This window comes from Scomber japonicus, chromosome 19, assembly GCF_027409825.1.
Source record: "Scomber japonicus isolate fScoJap1 chromosome 19, fScoJap1.pri, whole genome shotgun sequence".
NCBI classification, from domain to species: Eukaryota; Metazoa; Chordata; class Actinopteri; order Scombriformes; family Scombridae; genus Scomber; species Scomber japonicus.
In genome coordinates this window covers 13,444,728-13,463,362 of record NC_070596.1, presented here as the reverse complement: position 1 = coordinate 13,463,362, position 18,635 = coordinate 13,444,728, and the positions used below count along the sequence as shown (strand labels likewise).

Below are 18,635 nucleotides of genomic sequence, written 5' to 3'. Positions count from 1 at the left end.
AAAGGGCATGGTTGTGGAGGGATTTGAGGGTGAGGAGGATGGAGAGCCAGTGGAGGTTCTGGAGGACGGGGGTGATGCGGTTGTTAGAACAGATTTGAGTGAGGAGCCAGCAGTCAACCAGCAGAATTCTCGACATACTGAAGTTTATTGAGGTGGAACTGAAGATGCTTTTACAATAGTCTAGGTAGGAAGTGACAAAGGCGTGTTCATCTGAAAGAGAGAGAGATGAGATAATAGGATGCACTATCATTGCACTTTGACAACCATACATGATATTATGCATAATCTAAGAGAGGCATCTATGCAACTCCAGTAACTTAAAATGTAGGTTGTTTGGAGGAAGTTGAGCTAAGTGTCAAAAAGATCAAAAGATTGTTTAAAGATCAAAGAGTTCCTGTTTCTTCGGTAAGATTCATGATCTATTTGTAACAAATTATCTTCTAATAAGCAAGACAAGATGGACATGAAGAAAAAAAAGTCACTGATAAAACTATAGGCTATAACTGACACCTTTTGACATATTTATTTATATAGCAACTTAAAAGGCAAACAGACTTTGCAGTGCTTCACAAAGGCAGGCATATGTATGCACATACAAGCATAAAAGGAGCAAAATTAGAATAAAACAAAATTTAAGCACAAATTTAAAACCCAAAGAAATCAGTTAACAAATAAAATAGATTGAAAACAATTAAAAGCCAGAGATTAAAAGTGAGTCTTCAGATGTATTTTAGAAGTATCAACAGACTCAGCCTGTCTAATGGCCTCTGGCAGGCTGTTCTAGAGCCGAGGGGCCACAACAGAAAAAGCTCTGTCGCCAGGCATGTGGGATACATTCCCATTGCCGTCTGTTTGAGATGTAAGAGTGGAACAGCTTAATCAAACAACAACCATTCATACATTTGCACATTGCATTATATTCAGCTCTAAGGCTGTAGTTGCACTTGTAACTGTCATGTGCATTTTCCTATTATTCCTTTTTTGAATGTTTTGGTGATCCTTTCCTTGATTTAAGCAAATATGAAAAATCTTCAAAGTTCTGTGCTTTAAAGGCCTGCCCTACACCACAACGTGTCCACCAAGAATAAATAGATGTATTTTAAAAGACTGTCAATGCCATTTACAGTAACATTTGTGCAAGGTTAAGTGGTTGGTGTCTTCTTCTGTTTTAAGCTTCTAAGTCATTGCACAGTATCCTGCTAGAGAGGTCACATGTTGGGTATAATGTGTTATGGATCTCAGTGTGCACTTCTAACAACTTTATTAGAAGTACACACACATAGCACCCTTTCAAAAATGAATATTTTTTATATTTTAATAAACACACAAAGTTCAGTAAACAGAGGAAACCTAAATGAAATCAATATTTGATGTGATGTTGCTTTGCCTTTGCTAGTTGTGTACATATATCGTATATGCATGTTTTCACATGTTGTTTTTGGACAAGGTGCCTTAAGTCTCAGCATTGCAATTCCTCAGTTTTTTGCTTTAAAAAAAAAGATATAATGCTAATGTGTCAAAAACATGGTTGAATTCAAGTCACCAGTGAATGCATTAAACTGCAGCTATGCAACTATTAAACTTATTATGAACCCAAGCCTCTAGATCTGAGTAAACTTTCTGTGTGGGTAAACTTCTGTACTGTGAGCATATCTTACACAATCTCTCCCTCCAGTCAGTGTAAAGTTTTACTCTCCACTTTTTTTTCCATTTAAAATATTCACTGTAGCGTTTCTTGTCCTCTATGAGCTGCTGTAGATACTTCCCTAAGTCCTTTAATGACGCAAACTCATCAACGTGGATGAAAGAATTAGGTGGTGACACACCTTTGTAATCATTCAATGGGGGTCCCAGGACAACAGGCACTGCCCCGCCTTCGTAAGCATTCCTCCACAGCTTCTCTGTGATGTAGTCTTTGGCAATCGAGTTCTCAAATGCCAAATAGAAATAGCAGCGAGAGATTGTAGGTAGGAGGGCTGTAGAGGAGAGCGGTGTCTTTGTCCAGCGCCCATAAACCATCACAGGAACTATTGTCTTGAGCTCATTGTAGACTTTGGTTCTCTTGTGCCTTTTCTTATAGTTGCTGACCACCCAACAGACCAGAGAGCTCTTATTCAGAGGAATGTCATCCACCAGACTTCCTTCAGCCTCCTTTGGTAGGAACTCGCCGTAGGGAATAGTGATATCAGCATCCCTCCTGTAGGTCATGGTGAGGTTGAAGATGTTTGCAAACTGCCGTAAGTTTCCACTGTGAATAGGGGACTCCAGGGACATCCAGACCCACCTCTGGCCTTGTGGTCGTGGAAGGTCAAAGGGCAGCTTTTGGTTCCCCGTTACCAGTTCTCTGTTGTGGAACACCACCACATCAGCTGTTGGGTACAAGGAGCGCTGGTCCACCAATCTGCAGTGGGGGATGCTGTAGAGGTCCCAGCACACGTCATCCTTCAGGCTCAATGACCTGCCAAAGGGCCAGTACCACAACAGGATGGTCACGTTTTGGTTCATAACTTGGAATCCACTCGGCCATCCATTGAAAAGACACAGTGGTAAAATAGAGAGGAAGAAGAGAAGGCAGCGCTTCTTCATTAAGGCGCGCAAAGTCTTTTTAATGTTATATCCCTGTCAAAAAAGGAATTAAGAAGTAGGATTATACAGCAGCAATGAGGTAATCTCGGCTAGGCATTTTGTCTTAAACTGATGTTCAACACCCATCAGCTGACCATTTGCAAATTAAAATAGTAAAATACTATACACTGGTTTCCATTGATTTCCATATGATATAAAATGATTATTGTTGTGAGGTAGTGCACTGCTTTTAAAATGAGTCTGAGTGTGCCCGGGTGACGAAGGGGTTATGGCAGTTAGGCCCCAACCACGAACCACAAAATCCCCATGTTTGAGTCAGGCATCTTTGCTGCATTCACCATCTCTCTGCTTTCGTTTTTTGTCAACTATCAACTGTCAACATGGCACTAAAGGCATTCAATGCCCAAAATGGAATGAATGGAAACCAGTGGCTGCCTGTAACTGCAGGAAACAGTTATCAAAATGTATTAGATGATTTACAGCCAGAGACCTCATGCAGTCTTTTTTTGTATTTTTGGGTACAGAGTTTCAAAATGCATAAGCTGTTCACACATAGCCAAGTTGCCAGTAATCTTCTGCTATAGCTGTTATGTTTATTATTGTACTGAAGAACTCTTATGAACATTTGCATTTACAAGAAAATGTTAGGGAAAAGGTCTTTAAACTCAAGGGGTAATGTTAGTTGATTAACTGCACCATTGTTTATTGACTGACCATTGAATCTTCAGCCCTTGACTGTAAAAAATATCTTTAAGTTAAATCTCCTGTTTCATAAGATGTGTTTCAATGCTGTAAATTTGTTTTTGTTTTGACAAAAACTATAGATAATAATGATAGTTAAGGCCAACAAGCTAACACTGATGTTAATTAATTCACTGTTACTCTTAATACATTAGGTTTTTTACGGTGTGAGCTGAGTTTTGTTATAGCTCGCAAGCAATGCAGTTAATACAACTGCATTTTGTAACAATAGCAAACCATTTCCACAGGTACAGCTGCCCTGATCTCAGAACGGACCTCCCTGAAATGATGTTTTCAGTTTCATCCAGTTTTTGAGGGTCTGAAGTGTATTACACATTTTAGCTGCCAAAGCTCCGCTAACTTTAATCCTGCGCTGTGCTCAGTATACTCTGTGAGAGGGGGAGTGGCCAGAGGCTAGAGCGGCAGCAGCAAATGTGTGCTTCTTTTACCGATATATTCATCTATATTTTTTACATTTCTTATCCAAACAACGTCAAACTTGGCACTGCACTTACTTGTGCCCATAGTAAGACACCTGTCACTTTTAAAATCAATCGATGAACAATTCGAGAGATGTCTTGTCCTGTCATTTATAGAGATAGATAGATGTGCAAAGATGTGCACATTTTAACATACATTAATACATATGAGCACTGAACACTACAGATTCTATACAATAATTCACATTTGAAAAACATTAACAAAATGAAATAGTAGACTGTATCTGTACTGTATCTTAACTATGACTCATTTTTGTGGAACATTTATGCAGTGCACTTCTTTTTCTAAGCAAATCACAATCAGTAAGGCATAGACTCTAGTAAATCTGTCAAACAAGTTAATTGCAAGCAAATATTGTAATATGTAAGAAAATATTACCAAAAAGAATCATTTCAACACATTAAATCAACTTAATTAAATGTATTTCCAGGGTCCCAAAAACAGAAGAAGGGAAGTCACGTACAGGGGAAAGCGTCTGTCTTTAACCCGTACCTACTTAAATACATGCAAGGTTCTATTATTATCATCAAATAAGAAACACTGTTCAATATTCTTATAACCCTCTGACAACAGCATAGACCGAGAGGCAAGCTAATATGCTTAATGCCAAGAAAACTTTCCTTTCATATTCATGAGCAACATTTATTTTATATTTAACTTTATCAAATTTTTGTTTAAAATATCCTCAGAATTACTGCTGAGCCTGACATGTTCACATTTAACAGAAGAAGTTCTACAAAACCACAAAGTGGTATTCTCAGGGTGTCGCAGCGCTCTTCTTTCTCCTTTCTGCTTTCAATCATAAAGTAAAATCATTTTTGTAACAGACCTGTTTGTAACTAAATAACCAGCCCTAAATTGATGAAATTTCTATACATTTAGTGAAAATCTGTTGCATCAGGAGTCATACTGACCTTCTGAGGCAGTTATGATAGTAATGAAAACTCACCACCATGTCCACCCTCTCAGCCCGTCACTGCCCAAGTGTGAAGAGGACTCACCACCAACTCAAATGTGAGACTGTGACATTTCTCTGACGCTTCTCAGAAGAAAGTTGTGCAAGCTTCCTTTTGTCTGAATGGGCAAAAAATAGGGGAACATGATGAGGACAAAGTCATAACTGTTGCAGCCAAAGCTAAAAAAAACCTCTCTTGACATCACTTAAAAATCATTCCATGAAATGCATTTCATGAGTTTTGTAATCTGGCAACATGTTAATATTATTTGTCTAAAGTCTAAAATCTAAAACAATGTCATAATTGTGCACAATATGAATTATCAATCAACAGTTTACATTGAGTGCAAATAATTGGTTGAATTTTTATGTATTAAATTAAATTCAAGATATTTTTACATTTAATTTGTAATTCAGGAAATTTTATGTAAACATTTTTTTATGTCACTACCGAAATGGTGAATATAAGTCCGTGGACTGAGACTGATTTTACCCACACCCCTACATTTTTGATCAGGAAGTATGTCTGCTCCCCTCTTTCTCATGTCTGCATGGGGAGCAGATAGGTTCCATCATTTTTAAGTAAATGTGTTCAAAAGTCTAAAAAATCAGCATGTAACCTTAAGGAGTCTCACTACCAAACACCCATTTTCTGCAATTACATTTTTTTCAATTTTTTCAAGATTTTGTTGGCATAGATGCCTTTATTTAGCAGTAGACCGACAAGAAACATGCGAGAGAAGGGGGTGTGACATGCAGCAAAGGACCTCCGATCAGGATTCAAACTGGGGTCGGCTGCATATATGACATACACATGACATACAACCACTCAACCAACTTAAACTTTTATGAGTTTTATTTTAGAAAATATAGTTTTCAGTGTACCACTGTTCAGAACTGTTCTAACTAACCATGTGCTGTCCAGCATCTTTGAGATAGACTCAAAAATATCTAAAATTGTCAGCTGCCTTTAATTGCAGAATTGCAAAATGTATACGTTATTTTTGTTTTGTTTTTTTTGTTTTGAGTGGACAGAGTTTTAAAATACATAAATTGTTCACACCTTGTTCACATCTGCTTTGGCTGCTATGTATGGGTGTTGAGTTCAGTGGTCGGTAGGTTTGACCCATGGATGTACAGCGTCGGAGGCAGGACCTCCATGTTCATTCCTAGTTGCTCATTGGCGCATGAAGCCAAAAACATAGCTTCCACATCATTGGGCCTATGGAGCAAGTGCACTAGCGACTTCAGCTGGCCGAGCCCTCAACTACCAGTCTAGCCCTCCAGCTACCTTCAATGAGGATAAAACAATCTAATTGTGTGACTATTCTGGACTTTCGAAATGTGATCGGACTAAACAAATGAAATTGTAATTGTAAATCAAGTAAATTTTTTTTCAGGGTTTTGAGAAACACTCTTCAACTGATTTACAGATGTCTCGTTCACAATGTAAGTATATATGAAAAAGTGTATTTGGGCCCAATAGCATCACGTTATGTTGTAATTACACAGTTTGGCCACTATGTCAAATTTAATTCAAAGCATGGCACTCTTCCTGGGGGCTTGATTTGAGCAAAAAGACTGAAGTGTGTGTTTTAAGACCTACAGGACCATTGAGATGTTTTTTTCAGGGCAACTTTGGATTGCGCCCAACACAAAGAGGACCCATAGTGAGGTTAAACCTGTGGGAAGATGTTCTGTCATAAGTTGAAAGAGGCATACTTCGGTTTATCAAGATTGGTGGCAAGTCTGTGGCCACTGGGAAAAGGGAGGTTCTGTCTGCTTATGGCTTCAGAGACCAAGTTACCCAGTTATGAATTATGTACACAGGGTGAAATACTTTAAGTTTTGCTTATTGCATCATAAATTACCACCATATACTGTGTGTTCTAGCCAATATTACCGTAAATCAGAGTCATGTATACCATAGTGGACCCCAGGAAGAATAGGCTTCATCTCTATTAAGACTAATGGGGATCCAAAGGATACAATAAACAATAAACAATAGTAATTTTTTTTTTTTTTTTTTTTTGCACAGAAACAGGAAAAACACATTTTGGCTGACCTTACAAATGCCTAGCTACATTCACTTTGGAAAATAAGGAAATGGCTCCTTAGGAAATTCCTACTTTGTTCTGCTATTCCTGACATTATTTATCATCATTATTTATTGTCATCCAGCCAATTGGCTTCAAAGAACCTTCCTCACTAACACACACAGTAACAGGGTAAAAAAAAAGTAGTGATTTTACTTCCACAATCTTGTATTAAAATGATAAACCAGCCATTTGATCTTTCATTACTTACTCAGTTTTGTTATTACTGTATATATAATTGTATAAAACGATATAATTACACATATTAACTAAAATTCTCTATGTCTCTTATTCCATTAGAGAGTTTTCTAGTTTCATACTATATGTGGACTTCATTAAATATCAATGGGACCTCATAATTCTAACTTTTTTTTTTTACTGGTTTTAATGTTAAACCTAATAATTCACAGTGTTTTCTGTCTTAAGTTACAGAACGAGCAAGATGTACATTGTGATTCATTTTTCTATCAGAGGGTAACTTATTAATGATGTTAATGATGCTGCATAATGTCGGCTCACAGGTGAATATTTCTTTGGCCCATTTATTCAGATTTTCAATGCGCAGTTTCACAGGGGAGCTGGTAACAAAGCTAAAAAATTCTCCAATCACACTGCAGTTTACCACTATTATCCTATCATTACTGCATGTTGAAATAACATCCTACTGTCATGCCTTTGTAAACAACACGAATACAGGATAAATGTAAAGAGGAGCTTGCAACATGAACAGTGTTACTGCACAAAACCACATTGAGGCCAAAACCACATTAAGTTTAAAAATAGACTTTACTATGCCTCTGATGAACATGAAGCTATATGTATAGAAGAATAGAGTGTAGTATAGAGTATCTCACAAAAGTGAGTACACCCCTCACATTTTTGCAAATATTTTATTATATCTTATATGTATTCCTTTGAAGCTTAAATCTACTTCAGAAAACAACAAGATTGCCAAAGTGTAGTTTCTGTCACACACCGGTGAACAGCCATCTATGTCATACCTACAGTAATGTTTCTTAATAAGAAAACCGCAATAGTTTCCAGCAAAAGTGAGATATTTCTTCATGAATGTTATAGAATCACAAATGATCCTAATATTTAGCATACTATAGTAATTCTCAATCATTCATGTTGAAGTGAGCTTCTATATAGATGAGACTTTATAAAATTGTGAACAGGATGTGGTGAAAGATTTATGTTGGCAGTGATACAATTGCAAAATGCAATTAACCCTCAATGTAGTAATTCACTGACAACAAGCATGTATGTATATGCCAGTTTTTACATAAAATGTTTGGTTTTTTAGATGGAACAAAGAATCTGTAAAATAGCACATTTCAAAAATCAGACCACAAGACTGCGAAAACCACTAAGCGTACATCACTAACCTGATGATGAGATGAGTGCCGTCTTCAGTCACCACCGATACCATTTTTGGTCGCTGCTGGTAGGTAGTAGTTGAGATTTTAGTATTTAGAAACCAAAATGTGATCCCTTTTAAGGAAGCAGAGGTGTGGCTGTTTGACACATGACAGATAATTTGAACATGTGCGTTGTACGACATGCTCTCCCTGCTCTTGAACCCCCGCTTTAATTCCTGCTTTCTATTTAATGTGATGCGTGTTGTGCTCCTTTGTTTCTTTGGCAGGAAACAAAGCACACAATAAGGTATCTGCAGCATGTGTGCACTGACTGGAAAAGAATTGCTGAACACAAAAAGGGGATTACACAAGGGAGATGACATATGCAAATAGGTTACACAGGAAGCTATTTTGTAAAAAAATTTTCAGCAGCAAAATGTTGAAATAGACAGTATATAGTCTACAATCTCTCACTTTGACTCTGAAACCAATTTAAGCTTTTGGTTTAAGGAAAAGATGCTGAAGACAGCATGGAGAGCTTGATTGAATTAACATCATTCATATATAGTACATGCAGGTCAATGCAGGAAGTTACACATCACAATGTTTAGGTCACTGTTGTGTGTTTTTCAACTCAGAGCAAACTAATTATCATTGTCTTCTTTATTATAAAGCAATCACAACTTCTATTGATTGTTTATTTTAAAAATCCTGTCTTTAATAAACAGTAATAATCTCTGTCTTTATTTTATTCTTATAACTGAATTTGAAGCTGGTCATCATGTGGTTGCTGAAATATGTTCTTGGAATAGGAAGTTGAGCAAATGTGCACAATTATCACAGACACTTGCAGAAGCACAGGGCTCAATTATCTGTGCACCATTTTGGTCTGCATTGGCTATTAAAATCTTGTTCTACCCAATTCTTAAACTTTACTTTGAGCTCAAGTCAGGTGCCTTTGCTTTATGTAGTGTATTAAAATCCCACAAGAGGGCGGTGTGCAACAGAATAGGACTATGAGTGCAAGGTTGGATTAAAACCATACACGTTTTGTATGCAGCAGCAGTAGTACAATATTATCTACTGCAGGTCCAGCTGTTAATTGTCAGAAAGTTTTAATTCAGCCACAGTTGTTGGTTCATTGATTTATTGTTATTACACCTTTATGTACAGTTTAATCAGTAGTTTGGGGTGGCTGTGGTTCAGCAGATTGATGGGTTGTCCATTAAAACAGAAGGTTGGTGGGTCAATCCCTGGCCTCTCCAGTCCACATACCAAAGTATCCTGGGCAAGACACTGACCCCAAATTGCATCGTTTGTGTGTCTGTGTTTGTGTATCTGTGTTTGCATGTGAATGTGTACTGAGCATTAGAAACATTGTGAAAGTGCTCTATTGCTCCTGATGAGCATTTGACTTTATTGTCCCCAAGAGGAAATTCCTTTCGTTAACACTGTACATATCAGAAAACAGTTCATACAACAACTCACTATAACAGCAAAGCAAGCCTGGAAGGGTATTAGGGTAAGGTGATGATTGAGTGGGTGTGTGATGTCTTGTGTTATTGAGATCGCATGCAATGGCTTTGTTTTGTTCTGTGAGGTTGGGTGTGGGGAGACCAATTATCCTGAAAGCAGTGCTGGTCATATGTGTGAGTTTGGCCGAGTTGGTAAAAGATGACATGTCAAAGAACCAGGTGAAACTGTACAGTAATAGGATGGGCTGAATAATACTTTGGTTCAACAGTAGGAGGAGATGGTGAGCAAAATATAGTCCTTTAGGCTTACAGATGACTTCTTTGGTGGCTCCCCTTTGGGTGTCATTAATGTTCTGGCTGAAACTGAGTCTATTGTCCATTGTCACTCCAAGTTGGGAAGGTTTGAGGCTGTCAACTATTTGAACTGTTTGGTTATTGAGGATAATGCGGTATTGAGATGAGGAAGGCCAACTATCATTTCCTTTTCTTGCTGACATTGAGATGTAGATAGTTATCATCACACCACTGGGTGAAATGTTATGATAGTCTAGACTGGACTTTGTCAAAATGCATGTTGACAAGCAACATTCTTTCTGGGATAATATGCTTTGGACAGAAACAAAGTAACTAAAAAATTAAAAAATTGAGCCTTCAAAGATAAGAACATTATGCCTGATGTGAAACGTGGAGGAGGCTCAGTGATGTTTTGGGGTTGCTTTGCTGCCTCAGGCCCTGGGTGCCTTGAATCTGTACAAGACTTAATGAAATCAAAGGACAATGAAAATATTTTAGAGTGAAACATGCAGCCCAGTGTCAGAAAGCTGCGTCTTAGTTGCAGGTTAAGGGCCCTTCAGCAGGATAATGACTCCAAACATGCATAAAAATATCTCAAGGGTGGATAAGATGAAAATGATGAATGAAGTGTCCTGCTATGAGCCCTGATCTAAATCACATTGAACATCTATGGGAAGAACTGAAACTTGCATCCATCAAACCTGAGAGAACTGGAGAAGTTTGCTCAAGAGGAGCAGCCCAAACTACAAGTGGAGAAGTGGAGAAACCTTATTCACAGTTATAGAAACCACTTGACTGCAGTTATTGCCTCCAAAGACTGTGCACAAAATATGAAGGTATGGGTTCCAATATTTTTGGCCATGCCATTTGCATTCACATTGTTTAAGACCAGTTGTCCAAACAGCCAATACAATTTAGTTAACAGTAAATATAAGTTAGCCTAATTTCTGGTTTATTAAGGAAAACATTTAAAGAATTTTAGCCATGTGATGCCTCACTTGGTGGTCGGATATATAAAGATATATATTTTTTTCAATTTTCTGTTACAGAACTAATGCCTTTCTTTATTCTTTGCTGTTTTATTATTGATGATAGTTTTCCTCTTGTTGCTTCTAATCAATATTCAAAATTAAACAATCTGAAAAAGGAATCAGTCTTTGATTTAAGTGTTTGCATCTTGTAGACAAGTGTTACAATGCCGAGGGAGGTAGTAGGTTTGCTTTAAAGACCAAACATTAAAAGAATCACTGGTGCAGCCCATCTGCGATACACATTGTTCATATATGTGGGACAAGTAAAAATCCACTAATCATCAGTGAATTTATTTTTAGCATTTACCCTCTTTACACTACAACAAAACACATTTATTCATGTAGTTGCTCATTAATCGGATCGGGATTTTTGAGCAGTTGCCTCATACAATAGTGTAGTGAGGTGAAGATAAATGACAAATACCATGCTTGTAAAAGAGCTGATATTCAGGTTGTGACTGGAAGATGTTCATGTTAGATAATCTGTTGGTATTATTCACCAACACAGATCACATGTTGGTTTTATTTATCATCAAAGAAAAACATGACATTTAGTTTGGTTATTTTTAGCATTAGTATGTCTGGGTTCATAAAAGAGATCACAAGAAAAACACATATTAAATTGCTAATGCTTTAATTAATTTTATAAACTCTGTACATTTCTGGATTGCACAGCACAAAGTCATAGGTAACTTAGAAGCACACCCTTATGATTTCCTCATTCATGCTTCCCCTTTCTATGAAATGACATTGTCCTTGTGTGCCATATCGCCACTGATCTCTTTCTTTTTGGGGATCTTTATCTTACTCCACTCAGCTTTCAAACTTGGTTGAGGTGTTTCTCTCTCCTCTCTCCAATCACATGACCCTCAGTGTCATTTGTGAATACCTGTTGCATGAGAACACTTTCTGTCTGCCACGAATGCTGATCAACGACTGCAAGTAGCCTGTGGGATGAAAACAAAACAAATATATCAAAATGAGTAGAAGACAGGAAGCATACAGGAGAGAAAAACACAGAAACATTATTGAGAAAACACACACGCACACACTTCTGCTTTGTTGTGAAAAGCCTTACTAAGAGAGTCAAGACTTTTATAGCAGCATATTAATTCCCATTATTTATTAATTGGATGGTCAACAATCCCATACAGTTGAGCATCGTATTTGAGTATACACACTCTTTGTTTAGGTGTACACATGCAGTTGTTTCTCCGGTATAGTGTACGGGTGGTGTTGTGTTGTAATATTTATAAATTACCATTTTCATTGTACATTATACTATATACACCATACTTATAACCTGCTCAAAATTGAAATAAATACATAAAAATGAATTGTGGATATGGTAATGTTTTAATTGTTTTTTTTTGTGGAAGCATTTCAGCTTGTAAACCTATCTGCATATTGCTTCTGGCTTGATTTGGTAGAGGGAAAGGAATAGAGCTCACATGGGGTCAGACACAGACAGATTTATAGCCCAAAGTAGATATAATGACACAGTAACAGATCAAGAGTGACAGATATCTTTCAGAGAATATGCTGGAAGGCTGAGAGACTGAGACAACAGATCCAGATTTGCTGGTCTGACTGGTAAGGCTGGAGGGGGTGTCGGCTGTTTCTTGGAGCTGGATAGGTGTGGTGACAGAGGAACCAAAAACCAGCAACAGGCGAAGAGAAGAGAAAAGAGGAAGAGGTAAAACACTGGATGAATAAGAAAAATACAGGTGGAGTGAAAATAAAGCAGTGTTCTTGCACCCAGCGCTGATTCTGACCACCATTGTGAGTACAACCTTCCATAATTCATTTTACTACCAGTGTCATCAGACCTTGAGATATAGTGCGTGAGAATGTGTGTGAGTGAAAGAATGAGATTACAATAAGTCTTAATTACTAAGGAATCTATACCTTACAATCACAGTTTGAAAAAAAAGAAAAAGATATCCGCCCTTCTTTGTAACTACAGTGACAGAAACAAACTCTGTTGGTCCAGCAGGGAGAGGTGGACATTAACAGAGAGAAAGACAGAGAGGGAGAGAGAGAGAGAGAGAGAAAGAAAAAGATGGCTGATGCCCCGAAGATTGAACTCTTTGTCAAGGTAAGACCTGCGATAACTGTGATGTGTTATGTGTTTCCTTCTTAAATAACACACTATAGATGAAACTGTGAATAAGACAGTCATCTATTTGTTATAATAAAAAGCAATATGAGATTATTATGTGAAAAAAATCCCAGTAATCTTAATACCAACAATTAGTAATAAAAGTAACTTCATACCTATCTACAGTTCAGTAAGTGTCAAAATACTGTATCTAATATTCAACAGACTCATTGTTTTCTGTTTTAATCTTAGCTGGCTTCTATTCTTGTGACCATAAACCTGTGTGTACTCAACTGTTTTAGTTGCATTATTTATTGATAATATCTATGACATTAAAACATGTCTAAACACTTGTAAGATGATGTATTTCATGTGATACTATCCATAAAGTTGTACTATCTGTTATTGTATTGTACTGCAGTTACTGATGAACAATGATAAAACTGGCTACATCCATCCCTTGTCATTTAGGCACAGTATCTGTAAAAATTGAAACTGAAAAGAGGCCTGTTCAGTTCAGAAACCTGTCTCCTGTCCTCTTTGCTTCCTCACGTGCCTGTGATGTAATAATATCCACCTGCAATTTAAAGTGTGTGACATAGCCAAGAAACTGTAACAAACACAATAGTTCCTATTATCTGGCTGTAAAGCAGCTTAAGCCCTCCATTTGAAATTCCTCAGCTTTGCGTTTGACTGTCAGAGCAGAGCAAAGCAGGCTTGACAAGAATACCTGCGGTATTGACAGTTTGGTCAGATACATTACAAGGCTAATGCCAGGACCTTTATTTCTTTCCTTGTATCATTTTCACCTCACAATTTATATGGTTGAGTGTAGGGTTAGGGTTAGCAACATTTACTTTAAGCATCAAAAGTATGCATACATAAAATGGCTGTAGCTAGTGCAGTATGGGTATTTTGCATTTTACATTTCATTTTACAGTACAATGTACACATAATTAAGTATTTTACAAGCTGATTCCATTATTTTTGAGACTCTGTATCTATTAAATTTGACAGCTTTAATATCAGTACATCTAAAAAAAAAAAAAGATTCAGTATTTCTCCACCAGAATTTCTAATTAGCATTAGTGCTACATTAAACAAAGATTTACAGGCTTTGGGGAGTTGGCTACAGCCCCTGACTGTCATATATACTATACATTTAGATGCATTATCACTGCATTATTGTGTAATTAGAGTTGAGGTTGGTCAAGGTGGAGCTAATTTCAGCTATTTTATATACTACTGGGAGATTAAATGTGTAACAATGCATCATATTCTAAAAGCCAAGTTACAAAATCTTGTGGGAAGCCTTGTGAAACGAGTGGAGACTTTTATGGCAGCATATTAATGCCAATTGTTGATGGTCAAAGATCACAGCTGAGTGTAATATTTGGGTATGCACACACTTTGTTTAGGTGTACACATAGAGTAGTTTACCCTAAGAGAAAGAGCTCATCATGTGTTTTGCATGTAAATGTTGTACAATGTAAAAGTAAAAAGTAGAAGTATGAAGCTACACCATATGGAAATACTGAAGTAAAGTAAATGTGCCTCAAACATGTATTTAAGTATTGCACATGTATTCACATAACATACAGTAATGTCTGTTTTTTATCAGGCCAGTGTTGACGCTGAGAGTGTGGGGAACTGTCCTTTCTGTCAGAGACTCTTCATGATTCTTTGGTTAAAAGGAGCCAACTTTACCCTGACCACTGTGGATATGAGGAGGTAAAAGCATTTTCTTCAAATCCTCAACCCAATCATGGCAGAAATTATTTTTGTATTTTTTTTGTCTTATAGGATATACTTGATTTTGTCAGGAAATTAGCTCCAATCATTACAGGGTATGACAGAAGGTTTTGAATGTGGAGGGTTAGTGATAAAGTGGTGCTAAAGGGGACACGCCATGCACATTTACAGGACTTTGTTTATATTCTGGGGATCTAGTGGAATATTTTTGCATGATTTACAGTTTTAAAATCCCTTATTTATTTTATACTGGTTCTTTCTCTAAAATAAATCCATACAAGTTTCAGCCTGAATTCGATCCATAATATGTAAGTAGACAACAGGAACAACAAGCAACAATGGTTACGGACAGGACAGTTGCTTATGTCATCAAAAAGTTGCTTATGTCATCAAAAAGTTGCTTATGTCATCAAAAAGTTGCTTATGTCATCAAAAAGAAGAAAGTAAGGGTAACTTGCAAATGCAGTGTTAGGAGCAGATTGAAGCCCTAACTTTTGACTTGCTGGTAACACTTTTTACATGTATTCATCTCAAATTTCAGAATTTTAACCATGTTTAACATAGATATCTGACAACATTATTGTATTAAAAAACTGAAAATCACAAAAAATATATTTCCTCTTTAATTTATAAAAATAAACTGCAAAACAACAATTGCAAAAAACTCAAAGGATAAGCAAAACACTTTCCCCCTGAAAACTAGTCCAAAAACACAAATCAGCATCTAAAGGAAATGAGAAGAAACTGTTATTGCTATTATGCTGTAAATGCTGTATGTTTGAAAGTTGGTCATTTTTGTCATTTGACTAACTTTGGTAAGCTAAACCTTTTTTCTTGGCTGCTTTTCTGTGACAGGGCACCTGATGTGCTGAAGGCTTTGGCTCCAGGCTCTCAGCCTCCCTTCCTCCTCTTCAATGATGAGGTCAAAACAGACACAAACAAGATTGAGGAGTTCCTGGAGGAGAAGTTAGCCCCACCAGAGTGAGTAAAGATGTTTAAAGTCACAGGCTATTTGTTAAATACATTGTCTGTCTCACACACACACAATTTATTTATTTTTTTACTTATGATAGGTATACAAAATTGTGCTGTCGATACAAAGAGTCCAACGGGGCTGGAGAAGACATCTTCCGCAAATTCTCAGGATACATAAAGAACCCCAATCCTGGATTAAATGACAGTAAGAGTGTTAGTAAATTAATTTATTGTGATTCCTGTTTTATACACTGTACAGCCACACGAGGGAGACTGTGACCCATAGAGACTATAACATCTGACCTTCTTTCAGTGCTGGAGAAGAAATTTCTGTCAACTTTGGTGAAGCTGAACATGTTCCTGGAGACACCTCTCCCTCATGAGCTGGACCAGAACCCAAATATCACTGAATCCTCACGCCTCTACCTGGACGGTGACACCCTTACCTTGGCAGACTGCAACTTGCTTCCCAAACTCAACATTGTCAAAGTGAGCACAGTAAAGCAGCATTCACTATAGACAACTTTGAGATCTCTTAATTTTTTTCTCAGTGGTAATGTTGCAAGTAATAATGCTTTTTATATATTTTTTGGCTGGACTTTACAATATTTTACCTTAATTCTACTGATGTATTTTCTTACCCTCATTCCCTAGGTGGTGTGTAAGCAGTACCGTGACTTCGCCATCCCTCCAGAGCTGAAAGGTCTAACACGTTACTTGAATAACGCCTACAAACAAGACGAGTTTCGCTACACCTGCCCAAATGACTCAGAGATACTCATTGCCTACCAATCCGTGGCAAAGTACCTGAACAAATAAATGAAGAGGGAGAGGTGACGCAACCTTAGTGAGAATGAAGGAGTAGAATGAGGAATGAAAACAGCAGGGAAAAGGTGACAAATTGCATGAAAACAAATTAACATTATTATTTTTTTCTGTGTGTGTTTTTTATTCTGCCCCTTAAGGAGCAAGGAATCACTGAAAATCCCACTGGCTATATATTATGGCTCATTACAATTAAGAAGTTATATTGTTTAATAAATCAAGCTAAATTGATGTTATTTTACAAATTCAAGAGGTTATTAGTGTAAACATACGAGTAAGTCAGCCACACCTTTTTGCTTTTACAATATGTGATTTTGGTAAATTTTAAATCTGAAGTCATAAATAACATTGTTACTCTTAAAGTAAAAGGTTATTGCATGTAGAAAGTTATGTTTAAGTTTGACAGAAATGTAATTGAACTGAATGAAGACAGGGTGAAGAAAATGAAAACTATTCAGATGTAGTTGATATTAAAGGCAATGTGAAAATGTTTCACATGCTGATTTAATGAATACTTGGTAAGCTAGTGATGATGTGTATCCTGAAAGTGTAAACAAGGTGTAAAAATTGCTTTAAGTTACAGACTGACATGTTGACCACTCTTTATAGTTAACGTTGAATATTTTTTGTCTTCAGTCGAAGTGGACAGTTGATCTAATAAACTGAGATTACATATGATAAAGGACCTATTCAAGCCTGTCACAATGTACTGTTGTGGGTAAACAATAAGTTGTTTAAGTGGTTTTACTGTATGTGGCCTGGTAACAAATTTAAAAAATCCTTTTAATTTAGAAATGCTTTTTGGATTTACATTGTTCCAGAGTTTTGAATATAAGCCAACATCTCAGAGTTTTAACCAACTCAAATAGAATAATTACTGAGATTGTATACTACTACTACTACAAAAAAGTTCTTCATTAGTAATGAAGTGACACATAATGGCAGTCACATTATTATCATCATAATAGTTGGCAACAAAGAAAAATGGAAAGGAAAGGAACAACACCAGTAACATTTGTGTATATATATATGACTGCACCTGTACATGTCTTACCGTATGCCCCATTCAATAAAAACTGTATAATAAAGTTATTTAAAATAGTATTGTGTATATCATGGAGTTTCAGTGTATCTATATTTGAAAAAAAATGTATGTAATGAAATACACATTTTAATAAAATGAATAAGCAGAGGCTCCTGTGTTTGTATAATTTCTTTTACACAGTTACACAATCTTTTACACAACTGTGAATATTTTACTAAAAGAAGCATCACTATAATATAAAAAGTCATGTCAAGTCATTCAAAGTATTACTTACCTAAAGCTACATAAGTATTAACAACGAAATGTACTTAAGATATCACATGTAAGAGTACTCATCATGCAGTTGTAAATTTAAAAAAAATGCAGCATTTAAATAAGTGTAATCGGTCAACTACTTTACTTACTGTTGGATCATTTATTTTACCTTATAATAATGTGTCATATTTCATATGCTTATAGAAAGTCTTCATCTACAAAGTAGTAACTATATTACATTTTTTTAAATTCTTACTATTATTATTATTATACTACTGCCTATAATTGTTAAATAATTGTAGAGTGGAGTAAAAGGTGTACTTTTTGCCTCTGAAATGTAGTGGATCAGAAGTATAAAGTGGCAGAATAGAAACATTCAACTAAAGTACAAGCAGGCTTGGGGCTGAGTAAGTACAGTAGTTGAATAAATATACAGCCTTCATGTATAAAAGTAGAGAGAATATAATCTGAGCTCCTGCTGACACAAACAAAAGATCTCCTACTACTGTAAACAGGAAGACTCGGCTGGTGTCTGGGCCGTCGCTGATTGGATGCCTTGCTTTGAACGGTACCAAGGCAACAGCAGACATCAAAAACGCTATTGGTGGATATCGCAAAATGGGCGGGGCTAAGCAAGTGACA

General features: G+C 36.6%; 2 protein-coding genes across 3 annotated transcripts; one reads left to right on the top strand and one right to left on the bottom strand.

Moving 5' to 3' along the window:
• Positions 1-1,510: 1,510 nt before the first annotated feature.
• Positions 1,511-8,323, bottom strand: LOC128380576 (fucosyltransferase 7 (alpha (1,3) fucosyltransferase)). Its single transcript, XM_053340443.1, has 3 exons — positions 8,268-8,323; positions 4,778-4,902; positions 1,511-2,619 (listed from the first exon to the last, which is right to left on the bottom strand). The coding sequence occupies exons 2-3, from the start codon at positions 4,781-4,783 to the stop codon at positions 1,555-1,557; spliced, it is 1,071 nt and encodes a 356-aa protein (XP_053196418.1). The 5' UTR covers positions 4,784-4,902; positions 8,268-8,323; the 3' UTR covers positions 1,511-1,554.
• clic3 (chloride intracellular channel 3) lies at positions 7,029-16,687 on the top strand. Of its 2 annotated transcripts, none has more exons than XM_053340447.1 (6): positions 7,029-7,069; positions 14,741-14,872; positions 15,749-15,874; positions 15,967-16,073; positions 16,182-16,357; positions 16,523-16,687. In XM_053340447.1, the coding sequence occupies exons 1-6, from the start codon at positions 7,056-7,058 to the stop codon at positions 16,685-16,687; spliced, it is 720 nt and encodes a 239-aa protein (XP_053196422.1). In that variant the 5' UTR covers positions 7,029-7,055. The 2 variants fall into 2 exon arrangements, with proteins under 2 accessions (XP_053196422.1, XP_053196421.1); XM_053340446.1 differs by lacking the exon at positions 7,029-7,069 and adding an exon at positions 13,103-13,138 and having other exon boundaries at positions 14,763-14,872.
• The last annotated feature ends 1,948 nt before the right edge of the window (positions 16,688-18,635 follow it).